At 43.3% G+C, this 20,686-nt stretch overlaps 1 protein-coding gene across 3 annotated transcripts in view; it reads right to left on the bottom strand.

The window, feature by feature from the left end:
* Nucleotides 1–20,686, bottom strand: part of casz1 (castor zinc finger 1) — a 128,061-nt gene that overhangs the window by 63,305 nt on the left and 44,070 nt on the right. For all 3 annotated transcript variants that reach the window (XM_048561646.2, XM_048561649.2, XM_048561652.2), the window contains 3 exons: nt 16,835–16,925; nt 9,145–9,309; nt 25–197 (listed from right to left, as the gene is read on the bottom strand). In XM_048561646.2, coding sequence (XP_048417603.2) covers nt 25–197; nt 9,145–9,309; nt 16,835–16,925 — 429 coding nt within the window. The remainder of the gene's footprint in view (nt 1–24; nt 198–9,144; nt 9,310–16,834; nt 16,926–20,686) is intronic.

Below are 20,686 nucleotides of genomic sequence, written 5' to 3'. Positions count from 1 at the left end.
AAATTGAACTGCATTAGGATTTACCTGCAGTGGAAGTGTGTGGTCTTTTGTCCATAGAACTGGCAGCCAAGAGTCCCACAATCCTCCGTTGCACGAAAGCGCTGAAAGCCATCATTGATTAGCTGGGCATTCTTCTTGTGGAAGTTTTCATGGGTCATCACATCGGATGTACTTGTGTAAACCTTAGTACAACCCACCTGGAGAATGAGAAAAATGAAGTGCCTGTTGAAAGAGCTTCAAGGCTGGGGCATTGGAAAGTGAACAAAGACTCGGGAAGGGAATGGGAATGCAGCAGTGAATGCATGGCCACAACACTGGGGGAAAGCTGGATAACAGACTGAATCAGAGGAAGGAGAGATTGGACAGGGCTGAAGTTACAACAGTTGGAGGAGGATAGGGAGAGCAGAGGCCATAAAGAAGTTTAAACATGATTTTCATCTGAGTCAGTGTGTGCATATGGGCCTTGCCTCCCACTGACTTACCCCTGTGCAGCTGTTATAACTCTGGACCCCTCCCAAACACTTCTTCCTTCAGACTCGGTCTTTCATCCAGCTATCCCCCAACCTCACCAATGGCTGCCCCATGTATTCAGCCACAGGGGTCCCATTCCCATCTTTCTATTTCATCCTGAGACAGTGTTTGGAGGAAGGGCTATTCAGTCAGACTGAGAGATTAGACTTTGCTGGGGGAGGTCAGGATTGGGGGCTGTGGGCAGACATTCAGTTTCAGGGGGTTATGCCTTATACAAAGCTCCCTACCTACAGCACAGTGTTTGTAGAGAGAGGGTGTTGGGGAGATAGTGCTGAGGATTTGTCAGTCCTGATGTGAAAACAAACTGGAGGCTCCTGACAGTGTCCCTGATGGCGCCTATTAAATTCCAGATAGAATCTCAGTGGAATTTTAATAAATAGGGAAAAGCTTGTATGTTCTCATTGCCATAAGGATTAGAGATTACTGAGAATTCAGACCTTGTCCCTTTATCGGTAAATTCCCTTGTCCTACATTTGCTGTGAAGTTGACTATTCGAAAGAATTAACCCAAAGTTCTATTATTTTAATAGAAAACAATTACCTTCTTCAGAGAATAAGACACAAGACTCATCAAAGTTTTTTTTTCAAAGGAAAAGTTGAAGCTACCGCTTTTGGACAGTATGGTCTCTTCACAACTACTTTTGTGCACTTTATTTTTGAGTTAGGTAATGGCTTTGTTTCAAATCAGCCAAAGGACTGATCCTTTCACTACTCCTCCAGGACTGACCAGAGATGAGACTGCAGGGAGCTCTACTATGTTCTTGTCTCTCTGTGATCCTGCTCAAACAGTTTCTTGGCAGAATAGAACTGGAGTCTTGCTGAAAAAGGAGTCACGTTGCTGAAGCTTTTTTGTTTTTTTTTAACCCATCAGGACAAATGCAAGAATGCCAAATTTCAAATAATCACAACAACTTGTATTACCAGAGAAGAGGGGGCTACTTCCTTTTCATTTTATTTTCTCCAAGGCAATGCCTCATTCAGAATCGTTTACTAACCATTTCCTCCTGTTGTGATCTCTGTGAGTAAGGTCAGGAGCTCTTTGGGAGATGTTGGGCATTCCTTTAGAATTGTTAAGAGTAAACATGAATCTACATAAAACAAGAATAAACGCAATGGAACTGTCAAGCTATCAAGTCTTTTAAACCCCAAGGCATTTTATATTTCTGAAAGGTCAAATATGCTGCTGAAGAAAAATCATTCATTGCTATTTCACTGTCTGGTGACATTAGTCTAAAGATTATCATTTTAGGATTAGAGCTGTACCCTGCTTCCACAACCTATTGTTATCACAGTCAGGGGGCTGTAAATTCACAGTTTGATTGACAGCTCCACATGGTCATGAAGTGATTTGTTGTCCTTAATATAGGGCCATAAATGCAAATTGTTGTTTTCCTTACGAATAAAGAATTAAATGTCATTAAGTGTTATTAATAAGAGTTATTTTTTAATCGTGAAATCTGTAACAGATATTTAGATCTTACATTCCATTTTACATGCCTCCTGATGTTGGCTAATGGTGGTTGCAGGTGAGTTAGCGTGAAACATATAACAGCAGATGGTTGGTGAGGGGTTGGGAGTATGACCTGGCACTAAGTTGGCATCAGGAATATAAGGGGACAGGGAATGGGTACAGGAACGTAGGTTGCTATGGATGGAATATAAAAGATGGGTGGAGGACATGGGGTGCCATGGATAGGGTATGCAGAATATGGTGGAGGGAGGTAGATTGAGGGTGTGGATTGGGTGAGAGCCAGATGCCTGTTTTAGTTTAATTGAGAGGAAGCCCCAGAGCAGTTAGGAGGGTCTTTTAAGCAGCTCACCTTAGCACCAACAGCCCTGTTATGGCTGCCTCCACACTGTTTCTGGGGTCAGTGGGCCCATCTTCTGTTTGTTACCCTCTTCCATACTCTGTGCCCCCACTGTTCTCACACAGGTAAAGCCAGGTCTGCTGATTATTTCCTGTTTATATCTCAGACTTCCTAGCATTTGCTCTTGTAGCAACCATTTGCATTTATATAGCACCTTACAGTGGGGTAGCTTTTCATGGTGCTTCTCGAGCAAAATAAAAACTGAGACTGACTACAGGACGAGATAATAGAGCAGGTGGTTAACAGCTCAATCAAAGAGATTGTTTTTAATGCGTAACTTAAAACAGGAAAGAGATTAGCAAAAGCAGAGATTGGGATTCCAGAGCTTGAAACAAAACTCACTGAGACATTATCTTTTCAAAAGGGTTAGGCTCATCTGTCCAAATAATAAGGGGAATTTCAGATGAGTGTATTAAAACCCTAGATAGCAAGGTGTAGAGTTGGATGAACAGAGCAGGCCAAGCAGCACCAGAGGAGCAGGAAGGCTGATGTTTCGGGCCTAGACCCTTGGTGAATGGGGGAGGTGAAATAAATAGGGAGAGAGGGGGAGGCAGATAGAAGATGGATAGAGGAGAAGATAGGTGGAGAGGAGATAGACAGCCGGGAATGGAGCCAGGAGAGGTGAGTTTAGGTGGGGAAGTAGGGAGGAGATAGGTCACAGTCCATCGAGGACAGACAGGTCAAGGGGGGTGGGCTGGTTTTGGAACGCAGTAGGGGGAGGGGAGATTTTGAAGCTTGTGAAGTCCACATTGATACCATTGGGCTGTAGGGTTCCCAAGTGGAATATGAGTTGCTGTTCCTGCAACCTTTGGGTAGCATTGTTGTGGCACTGCAGGAGGCTCAGGATGGACATATCATCTGAGGAGTGGGAGGGGGAGCTGAAATGGCTTGCGACTGGGAGGTGCAGTTGTTTCGTGCGAACCGAGTGTAAGTGTTCTGCAAAGCAGTCCCCAAGCCTCCATTTGGTTTCCCCGATGTACAGGAGGCCACAACAGGAACAGTGAATGCAGTATACCACATTAGCAGATGTGCAGGTGAACATCTGCTTGATGTGGATAGTCCTCTTGGGGCCTGGGATGGGGATGAGTGGGGAGATTAGGGACAGTTGTAGCACTCGCTGCAGGCAAAAGTGCTGGGTTTGGTGGGGCTGGAGGGGAGTGTGGGGCGGACCAGGGAGTCACGGAGAGAGTGGTCCCTCCGGAAAGAAGAGAAGGGTGGGGAGGGAAAAACGTCTTTGGTGGGGTCAGATTGCAGATGGCAGAAGTGTCGGAGGATGATGCGTTGGATCCGGAGATTGGTGGGGTGGTATGTGAGGACGAGGGGATTCTGTTTTGGTTGTTATTGCAGGGAGGGGGTGTGAGGGATGAATTGCGGGAGACACAGTCGAGGGCGTTCTCGACCACTGAGGGACGGAAGTTGTGGTCCTTGAAAAACCAGGACATCTGAGATGTACGGAAGTGGAGTGCCTCATCGTGGGAGCAGATGCAGCGGAGGCGAAGGAATTGGGAATAGGAGATGGCATTTTTGCAGGAAGGTGGGTGGGAGGAGGTGTACTCTAGGTAGCTGTGGGAGTCGGTGGGCTTGAAATGGATATCAGTTTCTAGATGGTTGCCAGAGATGGAGACAGAGAGGTCCAGGAAGAGAGAGAGGTATTAGACATCGTCCAGATGAACTTAAGGTTGGGGTGAGAGGTGTTGGTGAAGTGGATGAACAGTTCGAGCTCCTCGTGGGAGCACGAGGCGGTGCCGATACAGTCATCAATGTAACAGAGGAGGAGGTGGGGTTTAGGGTCAGTGTAGCTACGGAAGAGGCACTGTTCCATGTAACCCACAAAGAGGCAGGCATAGCTTGGGCCCATGCAGGTACCCATGGCCACTCCCTTTGTAGAAAGTGGGAGGAATTGTAAGTGAAGTTGTTAAGGGTGAGGACGAGTTCAGCTAAGCGGATGAGGGTGTCACTGGAGGGGGCCTGGTTAGGCCTGCGGACAGGAAGAAGCGGAGGGCCGTTAGGCCATCTGTATGGGGAATGCAGGTGTATAGGGACTGGACGTCCATGGTAAAGATGAGGTGTTGGGGACCAGGGAGTTGGAAGTTCTCGAGGAGGTGGAGGGCGTGGGTGTTGTCACGGACATAGGTAGGGAGTTCCTGACCAAGGGGAAGAAAATGGAGTCGAGACAGGTGGAGATAAGTTTGGTGGGGCAGGAGCAGGCAGAGACAATGGGTTGACTGGGGAGTCAGGTTTGTGGATTTTGGGAAGGAGATAGAAGCGGGCAGTGCAGGTTTGGGGAATGATGAGGTTGGAGGCTGCGGGGTGGGAGGTCACCTGAGGTGATGAGGTTGTGGATGGTTTGGGAGATGATGGTTGAGTGGTTGGAGGTGGGATCATGATCGAGGAGGCGGTAGGAGGAAGTGTTGGAGAGTTGGCCCCTGGTGTTAGTGATGTAGAGGTCAGTGCACCATTAAAACCCTGTCAGGTTATATTAGCATAATTTATTTGGACCATGAAATTAACTTATTTAGTGATAGAAATTTCTGCTTTAATTGTTTTAGGTAGAAACAGAAAGATTGCATCAATTTCCGTGTTGGAAACTCAGTAGTTTTCTGTGGGGAGTTAGTAACTCCTCACTAGGTGGGACAGATAGTTGACTGTCAACATTTCATCTCAAGAACAGTTTAAAATGGCTGTGCCTAAGCCTGTGTATTGCCTCCCTAAAATTCTCTACCTCTCACACCTCCTTAAAGCTACTTCTGTGCCACCTATCTTAATCATCTTGCGTGTTTCAAGGGGATTGGAGTACAAGAAAAGGCAAGGCTGACCTCAGTTGTACAAAATACTGGCGAGACCACATTTGGACACTGTGATCAGTTTTTGTCCCTTTATTTAAGGAACGCTATTATTTCATTGGAGAGAGTTCAGAGAAGGCTTACTAGATTCTTGGGGAATCAAGGGTTATAGAAAAACGGCAGGAAAGTGAATGTGAGGAATGTCAGATCAACCATGATCCTATTGAATGGCAGAAGAGGCAGGAGGGGCCAAATGGCCCACTACTATTCCTATTTTTTATGTACAAAGCAGTGTCCTCCTAAGACTGTGAAGTCACTTGCCTATTGACATGTGATGTGATTCCCAGTTCCAGAAGATGCTATTGCATATGGAGCTCAGAGTTTTCTGCGCAGTACCAGGAAACATTGCGAACGCATCAGGGTTTGTTTGAAACATTATTTTGATTCAACCCATTCAGAAGAGTTGCCACCCACCAGATGAGAACCTGGAACTTCTGGACCACTGTGACCCAGGCCCCTTCAAATTCTGAATGATAGCCACTCTTGGCAGGGCAGGGGAGATACTTTTATGGATCATAGGCATGAGGCAAGTTGTTGTTGCATTGGCAACAGGGATGACTTTAATCCCTGACGCATAGTACCCAACAGCCATGTGTTCTTGTCAGCATGGTGGGGATTGAAGGCAGGGGGAGGAATGAGTCCTTCTACCCTGAGCTACACCCTTGATGATCTAGGATATTTCCTGGGCAAATGTGTCAGCAACCTGCAGCTGCTTCTTTAAGAAACTCGGGTTAGGTCACCTTTCCTCCACTGTGGTGCGCATGTCTTCATTTCTCCATGTTGGAATTTTTGCAATCCTGTGGGTCTCGCAGGAATAGATGCACCATAAAGCTGTGAGCTGGCTTCAGCTGGGTCCCTGGACTGGTCTTATTGGTGTCACTGGGAAGAAAGCTGGCTGCCTGGTTAGGTGCAGGAGATGCAGCATTCCACTGTCAGAACAATTTTTTAAAAATTCATTGATAGGATGTGGGTGTCACTGGCTAGGCCACTATTCTTTGTGTATCCCTTGTTGCTCGAGAAGATGCTGTTGAACTGCCTTCTTGAACACTGCGGTCCTTGTGCTGTAGTAGACCCACAATGCCCTTAGGGAGGGAATTCCAGGAGTTTGACCCTGCAACATTGAAGGAACTGTGATATGTTACCAAATCAGGATGGTGGGTGGCTTGGAGGGGATCTTGCCATGTTCCCATGTATCTGCTGCCCTTGTTCTTCTCGATGGTCAAAGTTATAGATTTGATATCAGAGATAAGGGAACTGCAGATGCTGGTGAATCCGAGATAACAAAGTGTGAAGCTAGATGAACACAGCAGGCCAAGCAGCATCTTGTGCTCTTAAGATACTGCTTGGCCTGCTGTATTCATCCAGCTTCACACTTTGTTATCTATTATAGATTTGAAAGATGCTTTCTAAGGAGCCTTGGTGAGTTGCTTCAGAGTATCTTGTAAATGGCAGACATTACAACTGGGTGGATAGGGCTAAAATTGGCCTGAAACAGTTTTGAATACACATGCTGAGATTTGGCCAATGCTGAGACATTCCTGTATTGTCTGAAGGTGGTGCCTTTGAGATAGGACTTCCGACTGAGCTCCTGTCTGTTTGTTCAGATAATGTGAAGGGGCTGGTGGCAGATTCAGAGAGAAGTTGGGAGATTATTCAATGTCTTGACTAACATTCCTCCCTTAACCACATTCGTCAGTCCTTCCTGCCCTTTGTTTTGTTTGCTGTGGGATTGGAGGGAAGGGTGTGATGGGGAAATGGTGTGGCAGGTCAGATTCAAACTGAACATTTATGGACAGCAAAAGCTGGAGTTTCAAATGCCACTTTCTTTTTAAAAGATTTGCAGGTTTAATCAACATCTCACCCAATAAATGAAACAATTTGCTTTGTTCAAAATTGAGTTCAACACTCCCTAAAAATTGTACTGTTGATTCTGAGTAATCTAAATCCCTTATTTCAAGTCCTCATTGTTTGAACTTGACCTCTCCCTCTTGAGAAAGACCAGGAGGATTTATTTTGGGCAGAAGTCTCCTCGCTTGCATTATTTTAATCACACATTCCCCAGCCCAGAGCTAAAATTAGCCTCAAACAATATCACAAATGAACAGAAACTGCTCCTGAATGACAACATACGACTGAAGGCAGGAAAAGCGTTTCCTGCAGCAGATTGGGCTCAGGGAGCCTCTGCAGAGTTCATTGAGGATATCGCACGCTGGGAATTGAACAAGTGCGGATGTGTCGTGAGTGTGAAAGACTGAAAAACTCACAAGAGATGCAGCTTTGCTGGAATTATAGCAGGCTGTAGTATTAGTGAGATTTCAGTTTTTTTTAAAACCCCATTTGTTAGAAGCTTTGTTCTTGTTTCTCTTTTGAGAGGGAGGATGTATCTTTTAAATGTTCCTCGTAAGTTTCAGTCTGTCCAGCCCTTCTCAGTCAGCACTGATGAGCAATGTGACTTCCAGGGGCTTTGCTCGCCTTGTGCTTCCCAGCCAGGCTGCTGCCATCTTCATTCTTGTCCAGCTCCTGTTCCAGACATTTCCTTCCTTCATTAACAATGCAGTCGCAGTGTTCACCCAGACTCTCAAAAAGCTGCCTCGCCTCTCAGGGTATAAAACTGGGAGGCCTGTGATCCAGGGCTACGGTGCTTGGAGCTTTCTGCATCATTCCAAGAGTAAACTGGGCCTCGGGCATGAGAGAATTGGTCTCATTGAAACAGACGTTCTGAAAGGCCTCCAAAGGATAAATATTGGCAAGGTTGTTTCAGAATCTAAACTATAGGGGCAGAGTCTCAAGATCGGGGTGATCAGTTAGGACTGAGATGAGGAGCAGTTACTTCACTCAAAAGGTTGCAAAACTTTGCACATCTCTACCATACAGGCTTGTGTGTCCTCCATCATTGATTCTTAGTTTCTTGGAGAATCAAGGGATATGGGGAGCAGGCAAGAAAGCGATTTTGAAACCAAAAATTGTCCAAGACTATAATGATGCCAGTGCAGGTTTGAGGGGCTGAATGGCCTTCTTTTGTATCCTTTTTTCTGACAAAACAACTGTTTGATCCCTAAGCCAACTTGGATACTGCTTATCCAGCTACAGGGCACTGAGGATACCTTTCAACTTTTTTTATGACTGAAATAAAAAAAGCATTTTTAACACTCTCCATTTCAGAAATGCGTTACAGGGACAGGTATGCATGTCAGCATGTTAGTAAACAAATTTTGAACAACACAGCATGCAGATTTCTTTTCTGCTAACTCTGTGTACGTCTTCACATCCTCCATTGAAGCTGGTAATCCGACTAGGACTAACTCCACCAATTTTTTTTAAAATTGTCTCGTGGGATATGGGCAACACTGGCAAGGCTAGTATATGTTTCCCACCCCTAATGGCCCTTTATCTGAATGTTTTGCTTAGCCCATTGCAGACGGCAGTTAAGAGTCAACCACACTGCTGTGGGTCTAGAGTCACATGTTGGCCAGATTTTCCATCCTTAAAGTCATTAGTGAACTGGATGGGTTTTTATGACAATCAATAATAGTTTTGTGGTCATCATCTGTGATGATTAGCTGTGGATTCCAAATTTATTAACTAAATATAATTGTAATGACTGAGTTCTACTATGGTTATATATGTACCTATGTCCCTAGAGCAGACTTTTTTTTCAGATTTCCAGCATCCACAATTCTTTGTTTTATTTCCCTATAGCCTGGATTTCTGGATTGCTATCCCATTGACTGCACCAATGTCTCCGCTATGGTGTTGGGTTCCACTGGTCTCATACAGGCAGATATGCACGCATACACACGTGTCATGAAACACACAATACCCAGCAGTGAATGACTGAATGGCAGCAAGACAGTATATCATCACTGCACTCAGTCTCAAGCAGGAAGCACCTGAGAGGGTTACCTGCATGCAGTGGTAGTGCGTGCTCTTTCCATTAAGGTGGCAGCCATGGTAGTAGACACTGCAGTCATCCAAGGGGCTGAAGCGCATGAAACCATGTTGCAGGGAGTTATCTCTCTTCTTGTGCATGTTGTAGTGTCGTATCACATCCTGTTTACTGGTAAACCTCTGTCAAAATAACAAAAGGGAAATAGATTCTTGTTAGTTAAGGGCTGTTTGTGGGGATCAAGGAATATGGGGTGCAGGCAGTGAAATGGAGTTGAGTTACAGATCAGTTGCAATCTAACTGCCTTATGAGGAGAGTTGAATAGATTGGGCCTGTACTCTTTGAATATAGAAGAATGAGAAGCAACCTTATTAAAACACAAGATTCTTTGGGGACTTGATAGAGTAGATGCAGTAAGGTTGTTGCCCCCTGTGAGACAGTCTAGGACCAAACAATATAATCTCAGGATAAGGGGTAGCGCATTTAAGACAAAGACGAAGAAGAATTTCTTCACTTAGAGCGTAGTAAATCTGTGGATTTCTTTTACCGTTGAGGGCTGTCAAGTCTAGATCATTAAGTATATTCAAGGCTGAGATAGGCAGATTTTTAATCATTAAGTGTATTAGGGATTATGGGAAAAAAGTGAGGAAAGTGGAGTTGAGGATTAACTAATCAGCCATGATCTCAATCAGCGGTGGAGCAGACACAGTGGGCCCAATGGCCTCTTCCTCATCCTAATGTCTCCACTCTGCTTCAGGTTGTGCAGATCACTACACGTACTGCTCCACGTAGCTGCTATCTGAACATCATTTGCAGCATTAGACAATGGCATCAGTCATCATAACAACCTGCTGAAATAATCATTTTTGGGGAGATTTTTGGAGACTGAATAATTCAAACTTGGGCGCTAAAACATAGGATTCACAACCTCCAGTTTGTTCATTTCCAATTCAGGGCAGTGGTTACTCGTGACTGGATAAGGCTAAGGTCTGTTGTTTGTCAGTGTGATTCTGAGATTTTATAGCCGAGGATGTGTGTGGATGGCATTCTGTAATGGGGGGGGGTTGTATGTTGTAACTTGGGAATGATGTTTTATAATTTTGAAGTTGAATTCAGTGATCTGGGCAAATGAATTCTGTAATTCAGTTCATTTTCCATGAACTCCGGGGACCAGCAGCATTCCTTCTGGGCTTTTATTCTGTTGTCTCCCTCCATGAAATTCACATTCAAAACTTACTTTCACCATTTTAAAGTCTGAATTTTGTCTCATTCTTCGGTCATTTCTTGCTCCGTGTTTATGTGGACAGAGTCCATGCTTTAGGTAAAGGGAGGGCATTACTGTAGAATTACAGGTCAATCATCTTCTTACAGCACAGAAAGAAGGACCATTCAGGTCATTATTCTTATGCTGGCTCATTGGACCTCCTGGTGCAGCAAATACTTCTGATTCAAGTATTCAAGCTATTGATCAATTTGCTTTCACCAGCTTTTTTGACCTTGACTTGCTTCATTTCGCAGTGAGTCTCTGTTTATTTTTAAGTAGTATCTATTGGCAAATTCATTAAGAAAAAGTCCACATTGAGGATTGGGTGAACTGCAGGTTTCTGAGGTAAGTGTGCCTTTTCTCTATTTCACCATCTCCATTTGATTCCTTATTTTCTGGTCCCTTTAAGATGATATTATTCATTATCATTTTTTTTGGGAATTTCACCCCGTGCCATGGGGGCAGCAGCTGTTCACTTCAGCTGTGGCCCAGCTGAACATTCCTTGGGTGTGGACATCACTGGCTGGGCCAGTATTTATTGCCCATCCCTAACTGCCACAGAGAAGGTGGTGGGGAGCTGCCTTCTTGGATCCTGCAGTCCTGGTGTACGGACACGCAGTGCCATTGGGAAGGAGTTCCAGGATTTTGAACTGAATGAACAGTGCTATCTTTTCAAGTCAGAATGGTGTGCGGGTTAAAGGGGATCTTGCCAACTTGTGTCAAGCAGGGCAGCAGAAAGTAGGGGGATGTGGAGTGACTGTGAAATTGGGTGTAATGCCAAGTAAAACTATGAAATAAATTATTGCTAGCCGAGACCATAATGAATAGCAGTTTGAAATACAGAAACCCCCAACTGAAACACTGAACTCCCTTTATAGTTCCTCTTTATACCACAGGTAGGGGATAGAAATGTCTGTACACCAGCTATTAGATAACACTTTACAGTTGTCTAAGTGTATCCCTTATGTCATAACAGTTTGCTTGTAAAAGCTTAACTGTTTTTAATGTTTCCATAATTTAAAGTCCATTTCAAGCTTTAAGTGTTGGCGGATGGCATTTCTTCTGCTGACTCATTTGATTTTACCTTGTGAAAGGAAAGCATTTTCTTTAAGCCTAACCTCCTAAATAATAGGCTTCTCACTCACCCAAGTTCTCTGATAGGAGCAGGTAAGTGACAGAGATGCTACCTATTGTGCCCCTGCCAGCGAGTGTCCAAGGTACCTCAGGTCACCCTGTGGGTGCAGGCTTCCTCATTCTCTCCCCTGTCACTGTGGAAAGGGTCAGATTTTGACCATCTTGGAGCCAGGCCTGGGATCAGGATTTGTGAGCATTTCTCCTGGATCCCAGGAGACCGCATGGATTTTGGATGGAATAGCCAGTATCTCTATTATATGTGTTTACAATAGGCTGACTGGTCCAGGGCTCATTATCTCTCCATGTTCATTAATATGCAGGATAAATTTGAATAAAAACAACAAACTGCAGAAGCTGGATATCTCAAACAAACAGAGAATGCTGGAGAAATTCAACAGGTCTGGCTGAATCTGTGGAGAGAGAAAGAGAGTTAATGTTTGGAGTCCAATGTGACTCTTCTTTGGAACTGTCTTGTTCTGAAGAAGAGTCATATTGGACTTGATGTTAATTCTTTTTTTGTCTACAGGGTAAAATGTAATGCTTTTAACTAGTTTATACTGATACAATCTTGCCCATGGGGCAAGCTGATATTATGTGTTGGAGCAACCAGGTTTATCCACTCCTCAGTCAGACCTCCATTCTCCAGAATTGGTTTCTCAAGCACCTCCCATTGAATTAACCTCATTCTGCTGTAAAATCTGCAGATCTGACAGTGGGCACTCATCTCGATGTTCATAATGTTAGGAACATCAGCTGTGTTGCCTTTGAAAGTGTGCAGCAATCTGCCTAAATGATATATACACACACACACACACACACACACACACACACACACACACACACACACCTGCTGCACACACGCGTTCCAACTTGGAGTTAGACTTGAAGAGCTGTGAGGTGTCCTACACACAAACAGAAAATCCATCCAAACTGTACCTAACAGCAGAAGAGTGTGGGGGTTAAAATTACTGTGTGATATTATTAAAGGTAACATTATGAACGTGTGATCAAGGAAAAAGAGCAGCCATTTGGCCCATTGAGCCTGCTTTGCCATTCCATAAAATCAATGCTGATCTGATTTTAACCCCAACTCCACATTCCTTCATATCTCTGATAATTTTCCATCCTGCTTGGTCATCAAGAATCTTATCTCCCACTGCCTTAAAAATATTTAAAGATACTGCATCCAGTGCCTTCTGAGAGAGGGAATTCCAAAGACTCTTCAATGCTCAGATTTTTCTTCTCTCGTCTGTTTTACATGGGTGCCCCTTAATTTTAAACCATGGCGTCTAGTTGAAATTTCTTCCATGAGAGGACAAATCCATTCCACATCCAACCAGTCAAGTCCCCTCGTGATCTTATATGTTCCCAATAAATTACCTCTGCCTCTTCTGAACTGTTCTAAGTATTGAAGCAATTGCTTTGTCTGCCAGTTTAAGAAAACTGAGAGTCTATTTATTTGACATTACCTAATGCAATCAAACAGAGGAAAATTCATTAATCTGAAATTTTCTGTTGCCACTTTCAGTTTTTACTGTCAGAACGTATTCACACTGCCTCTTGGATAAACCTCTGGCTTTTGCTTGAAACTCATTGTTATTTGTCTTCTTTCACTGATGATCTGAAATTTCTCTCAAGGATTTTGCTGAATAGTGGGGTTGAATCCCATTCCAAGCGTTGCTTTGAAGGATATTCTAGGCCGGGTCTGACTTCGAAACTAGATTTTCCCCTTCCTGTTTCTGCAGGTCGTTCGATTGTAAGTGCCGGGATCGCAAACAAACCCAACTGTTTCAGCATCTGGTCAACTGAGGAGCAGTGTACTCTGAGAGAAACCCTGAGGTCAACAAACTCAACACAGGCCAGGAACCTGAAGCAAAATAAATAGCCATGTAGAGGGACACCAATATCTCCCATTATGCAAGTAACTCTGCTGTAAAACGATAGTTGCATTCTTGTTTGATATTGTGCCATCGAAAATGGCATTATAGGGAAGTCACTAAGTGACCTGTACAGCAGAAAGTTTGTGTTATCCAAACAGTGTCTACTATTCATCAATCATGTTACAGCCAATTCGTGCTAACAGAACATGCATTATAGCAGAACTATCTGTAATACTTGCTGCCCAGTTGAATACAGTGTAGTGTTTAATTGCTGGTTACTGCAGCACATTGCTGCATTATCTGCTTCATTTAATTTAACTTGCCACATGAACTTCAACCGATACCTGAGCTGCAAAGGAAGATGGCAGAATGCATACTGTTTCAGAGGAGAAATGCTACGGAAGCAATAGAGTGATAGAGAGAATGAGGTGGAATAAAGAAAATAAGACAGGGTAGAGAGACAGGTAGAATGAGGGAGAACGAATGTGAAAAAGAATGAGAAAGAAGGTGAGTGAATGATACATTTGAGAGATAGAAGGAATGTGAGCGATACATTTGAGAGATAGAAGGAATGTGAGCAAAAGAGAGAATGTTGGACAGACAGTGTGAAAGGGATTGTGACTAAACCAGACAGAATGAGAAATAGAGGGAATGTGAGTGAAACAGAATGAGAGATAGAGAGAAATAATGCATGATAAAGAAAATGAGAGAAAGAGGAAATTCTGATTTCGAATGTTCCCAATAATTTGTCATGCATTCAGATTTATCCCCATTCTAGAATTTAGTCAATATTTAATTTAAATTTTTTAATTCAGTCTGTAAGGAGAGGGATGTGCTTCACAAAAATGGCAACAGATGGTGAGACTGACGGTGGCAACAGTAAACAAGGATTGTAGCCAGCTGGCGCCAAGGCAATGATTTTTAATGGAAAGAAAAAGCCCCCATGTGATAGAAATCACAGCACTATCATCAACAATAAATAAAAGCTGCGAGATATTACAGGAGGTAAATCTGGTTTGCACTTTTTTTTAGAAATTGATTAATTTATTTTGTTCTTGCAAATGTTAAGCACTGCATGGGAAAATGAGTTACATGGAATTGTTAATGTAGCACAGGGGCCAGGGAAGCTGCATTCTGAGCTCATCGGGCTGCTGTTCGGACTGAGCCGCTTGAGCAGTACCACTGTAACCGTTATTGGAGCAAGACCTGACTAACGTACTGCCACTACTCATCCCACCAGAAACCAGCACTGAGGGAATGGGGAGGGAAGGTAGGGAATAGTCAGGGGAAAGGAAAATTAGATCTTCCTGGGCCCAACTCCTCCCACCAAATCTCTGCAAAAAGCTCACAGAGACCTTGGGTTTTTTCTACATTCCGCAAAATCAACATATTCCTGACACGATTCTGTTCTCAAGTGTTCCCAGATTAATACAAATGATGTGAGTAAACCCCAGGGATGATAAACTATTCCCCTCGAGGGACAGCCACTGATTTAGCCAAGGGGTTAGCAGGTTGGGTGGTGGCTATTGATTTTGCCTCTGTGCTTACCCCCAGCCCAGGAATATCTGGGTATCTGCCCGTTGTCTTCCAGCACAGTGTTTCAGACTTGTGCCTTTCACCACTAAACATTTACAAAGGTTCACATATGGAGAGATGGCTATGTAGAACCCCAGTCTCAACACAAATGCCCAACATGGGCTTCCCGGGAGAAGGGGGAAGGAAATCTGTTTGAGAGGAGGGGTTCCAATTGATTGCATGGCATGTTATCTATTTCTTGGAGCAATGTGGAAAGGTATCCTCCAATCACTGCTGGTCCTGCAGCATTTCATTCGCTTCCTAACTCTACATTGAGACACCCACTCTCTAACTAACTTTACTTCTGTCTCCTGAATTTCCCAGAGCAAATTAGTTACTTAACCCTGAACTATAATATCAAATCATATTCAAAATCAGGAGCAGGTCTTAGACAGGGGTTGGGGTAACATTAAAAATAACAGGCAGCTTGTGTATTGACCATTTCATTGGCTTTATCTTGCCATTATGCCGTTGGAGACAATGAAAGATTCAGGAACAGAGTTCCACTAGGATTTTCCAGTCAGCCTCCAGATTCAAACAGGTTGTGGGGACACTGCATGGAGAAGGATCTTCCCCTGATCTCATCCAGTTGAGATGTTGCTCTCACTGAGCGCTGAAGGACCAATTCAGGGTTGATGTGTCTCATTAATGACTTTACACCATAATTTGCACCAGCAGTGCAGGGATTAGCTGACATGTTTGCAGTCTATGCATTTATGGGTGCTATGGTCCATTTTACCCCCACGTTTCCTATCGGTGGAACTGCACCCTCTCTCCCTTACCTTCTCCTCACTGGAAGCCCAAGAGAATTCCATTATTCCACAAGGAACTCTTCAACCCAAGGTTAATTCCTCGTTCAAACAAAAATTCAAAAGCTAAAGGCAGCAGATGCTGGAAATCCGAAATTAAAATAGGAAATTCTGGGAACACAGAAAATCTCAGATTTCCAGAATCCGCAGGATTTGCTTCTGTAAAGGTAAAGTCATCATTGTCCCACAGATTGATTTCTCATTAGAAAGAGACGATTGATGGTAGTTTAACCTGAGGGTCACCACACCTAAGGCAAGGGAAGGGGTTTAGAAAGAGAGTCCTTCATGGTGACATCAGCCAATGCAGGAATTGAACCCCATGCTGTTGGCATCACTCTACATCCAAGCTAACTAGCCCCTGCTACTAATCTCCAATTTACTACCACCTCTTTTTGTTTTATCCATTTGTAGGATATGGGTATCACCAGCTGGACTAGCAGTCATTGTCCATCCCTAACTGGCCTTGATAAGTGGTTCTTGAACCTTATAATGAGGTTCACTGTGAAGAGGGTCTGCTGTCCTCCTCAACAGGATTTCCATTTTTCTCTTTTTGGTTTGTTAAAGCCTATTACAGTTCTACCTTGTCCAAGCTATTTACTAAAGATTCTTGACCTGAACCGTTAACTCTGTTTCTCTCCCCACAGATATTGCCAAACTTTTCTTCAGCAATTTCTTTATTTGCTGTTTCAGATCTCCAGTATCTGAAGTTCCTTGTTTCATCAGAGTGTAACAGGAAGGTGCTGGGAATACTGCCAACACAAGAAGGCACGAAGCTGTATTAACCAAGGATCATATCAGACTCTAAATGTTAACTCTGTTTCTCTCTCCACAATTGCTGCCAGATCCGCTGAGTTTCTGTCTATTTGTAAACTCCACAATCGGTCAAGTTCATTCGTGCTGCACTTGTCACTTTTTTTAATGTATAGGATACCAAAAAATGAGGACAAATGAATGAAAAATGTTATTTTTAACATATTTTAGAATGGATGAACAAACAGAGGTAGCTTGGTGTTGTTAAACTTATGTCCTGAGATGGTTACAGTACCTGGTAATTGCACTCAGGATCCAGACAGTGGTAGTGCTCTCTGTACTGATAGGCACAGTGAATGTGTCCACATTGCTGACTGCCAGAGAACCTGCAAATAAGGGAGTAAGAACAAGGCTGATTCAGTGAAACTCCCAGGTCTATATCTTTAGCTATACCTTTTTTATTCTGATGTATGACTGTGAATTACATCAGTATTCTCTGGTGTCCTGAATCAGTGGACATCCTAGCTATTAATGGATGAATGTCAGACATTTCTGTTACAGTTATTCCCAGATCTTGCACTGTGACCTATGTAACCAGCTGCTGTGGCACAGGGGATGATAGTGCACATGGCTGTAATGAAATTTGTAAGACATCAGAGTGGGTCCTGGGGTTTGGAACAGGACAATGCTATTTACCCCAACGTAACTGCCCTACTATTCCACATGATTAAAGTTGATCAAATACATCAATTTTTTTTACCCTTCTCATTATTGTAATTCTGTATGCCACTAATAATCAGAAATCTATCAACCTGTACTTTAAACATACTCAAAGACTGAGTTTCATGTGGTAGAGAGTTCCAAAGGTTCACAATCTTCTCAAATATTTTATAAGTTTCAATGAAGTCACCGCTCATTTTTTGAGATTCTAGAGACTACAGGCCCAGTTTCTCTTTATCAGATAGCTCCATCATCCCAGCACCAAGTTTAGTTGCATGACCTCTGTGGTAATAATATATATCATTCTTGGGATAAGGAGACCAAAACTGCAAATATTCCAGATGAGGTCTAACCAAACTCCCACACAACTGAAGCAAGACTTCACCCCTGCACTCAAATCCTCTTGTTGTAAAGCTATCATCCCATTAGCCTTCCTAATAGCTTGCTGCACCTGCGTGTTCATCTTCAGTGACTTGTTAACTAGGACCCTTCATATAATCTAACCTTTCCAACCTCTTACCACTTCGGAAAATCTCTGCATATCTGTTTCTGTTACCAAAGTGGATAGTCTCACATTCTTCCACATGATATTCCATCTGGCACATTCCTGCCCATTTGCCAAGCTTGTCCGAATTCTCCTGAAGCCACTTTACATCTTCCTCACAACAGATATTCCCATTTAGCTTTGTTTCATCTGAAAGTTTAGAAATATTACATTTGGTCCCAATCACCATATTATTGATATACATTGTGACCAGCTGAAGCCCAAGTACTGAACCTTGTATTACCCCACTAGTTACAGTCTGCCAGTGAGAAAATGACTTAGTTATTCCTAGTCTGTTTTCTGTCTGTTAGTCAACCCTCCAAATGATTCCACAGAGCTTTGGTACTTGGTGCAGCAGCAAATGTTGAGCTGCACCCTTAGTGCTATTGAAATTACTTTCCATGTTTCCCAGGGTTGACAAGTCTCGAACCAGGGGCTCATAGTCTCTTGGTGTGGGTCAAAGAAATCTCTTCACTTCGAGAGCTGTGGCCTTTGGAATTCTCTCACAAGCTATGGATGCTCAATTGTTGATTCTATTCAAGACAGGGACTGATAGATTTTTGGATATGAAGGCAACAGCCTAGAGGTACTATTGCTGGACAGTTAATCCAGAGACCTAGATGGAGTTCTGGGGACCAGGGTTTGAATTTAAATTCAATAAAATATCTGGAATTAAGAATCTAAATGATGACCAAGAACCCATTGTCGATTGTTGGAAAAAGCCATCTCGTTCACTAATGTCCTTCAGGGAAGGAAATCTGTCATCCGTACCCAGTCTGGCCCACATGTGACTCCAGACCCTCAGCAATGTGGTTGACTCTCAACTGCCCTCTGGTCAATTATGGATGGGCAATAAATGCTGCCTGGTCAGCGATACCCTCATCCCATGAATGAATAAAGGAAAAAAAATGATGGGAAGCAATGGACTCAGGAATGGTGCAAGTCAATGCAGACGATCAGCTGTAGTCATATTGTATTGGTGCAGCAGGTTCGAGCTGATTAGCTGCCTCCTGCTCCAGATTCCAAGTTGGGAGAAGAGGGCAATGATGTATTTGGCCTAGATTAAATTAAACATGTCTCATATTCTTGGGGATGTTACAAAACAGTTGATCAACCGTTAGGACACTATCCCCTTTAACACCCCTATCATCCCTAACTGGGTAAGGTTGAGTGTTGTGATAATGGGAACTGCAGATGCTGGAGAATCCAAGATAACAAAATGTGGAGCTGGATGAACACAGCAGGCCAAGCAGCATCTCAGGAGCACAAAAGCTGATGTTTTGGGCCTAGACCCTTCATCAGAGAGCTCTCTGATGAAGGGTCTAGGCCCAAAACGTCAGCTTTTGTGCTCCTGAGATGCTGCTTGGCCTGCTGTGTTCATCCAGCTCCACACTTTGTTATCTAAGGTTGAGTGTTGTAGTGGCAGGGGAGATTTCCTTCAGTAGCGATTTGTCAATAACTTTATGAATGTAGCAGGAGGGCTCTGCATCAACACCATTTCCAGAAAAATTTTCAAAAGCATTTGCAAAGAAGAAACTGGTGGTCTTACCAGGAATTATCCTGATTGTCCTTACCAGTTTATTCACACACAGTGACCAAATGGACTCTACTTCCAATATTCGGAGCTTACTGATTGGAAATCATTGTGTTCCAGAATTTAGTGTGTTTTAGAAGTGTGTACATGACTTTGTTTCAGGTTGCAACTACCAAGAAAGCAAAACAGGTCTAAGACCAAGTGTCTTTCTGTATTGAACCCTGTGTTGTTCTGTCACTGGGAATCTTGACAATTACAGTCAGATTGCAGGAATGTCCTCATGATCTCTACCCAAATGTTTCTAGGTTAAATCCAGCAGGTCTGGCATCATCTATGGAGAGAAACAAAGGTGACATCTCAAATCTGATATTATTCTTTGGTTCTTAAAAAGTCATATTCAACTTGAAGTATTAACTATTTCTCTCTCCACAGATGTTGCTGAGCTTTTCCAGTACTCTCTGTTTCCATTTCAGATCTCCAGCATTGGCAGTCCTTTCCTTTTTTTCCTGGGTGAACTGTTGATTGGCATCCAAACAGAGTGAAAACAAGCAAAGCTGATAGTTGAATGAAGACAACTTGGCAAGAAATTTCTTGGCCCATGGGCTCCTGACTGTGCAGATGTGTAAATCTAGACAAAGTCCATGTCAGGGTTACAGCTGGGATTCCTAATCCATTTAGTTTGGGATTGTCTCTAAAAGGGTCTCACATCTGCCATTTGTGGTGTTAGAAGTCTCTTCTTTGCCAGATGAACAAAGAACACTGGGATTAGGCACTTAACCCTTACTCCGTGTGTGTGTGCACTATGCTGCCTGATAAAGAACATTTCATGATGAACCAAGACAATGATTGAAAGGAGTGGAATGATTTTTTTTATTTGTTCATGGGATGAGGGTGTCATTGGCCAGGCCAGCATTTATTGCCCAAAGGTCAGTTAAAGGTCAACCACATTGCTATGAGTCTGGAATCACATGTAGGCCTGACCAAGTAAGGACAGCAGATTGCCTTAGCTAACTGACATGTTAAGTTGTAGGGAGGAGTATGTTGATATTCTAGGATATGTTGATATTAAGCGGAAGGAGCTGCTGGGTGTCTTGTAAAACATTAAGTTTGATAAGTGTCTGATGACGTCTATCCCAGGATACAGAGTGAGGCAAGGGAGAAGATTACTGGAGACGACAGAGATGTTTGTATCCTCTTAGCTGTCAGTGAGGTCCCAGAAGACTGGAGAACAGTCAGAGTTGTTCCTTTTTTTTAAAGAAGGGCAACAGGGATAATCCAGGAAATTATAGGCCTTTCATCAGGGGTAAAGAAATTATTAGAGAAGATTCTTAGGGAGAGAATTTACACAC

Source organism: Stegostoma tigrinum, chromosome 28 (genome assembly GCF_030684315.1).
Source record: "Stegostoma tigrinum isolate sSteTig4 chromosome 28, sSteTig4.hap1, whole genome shotgun sequence".
Lineage (NCBI taxonomy): Eukaryota > Metazoa > Chordata > Chondrichthyes > Orectolobiformes > Stegostomatidae > Stegostoma > Stegostoma tigrinum.
Note: the sequence above shows the minus strand (reverse complement) of the source record. Positions and strands in the feature narration are given on the sequence as shown.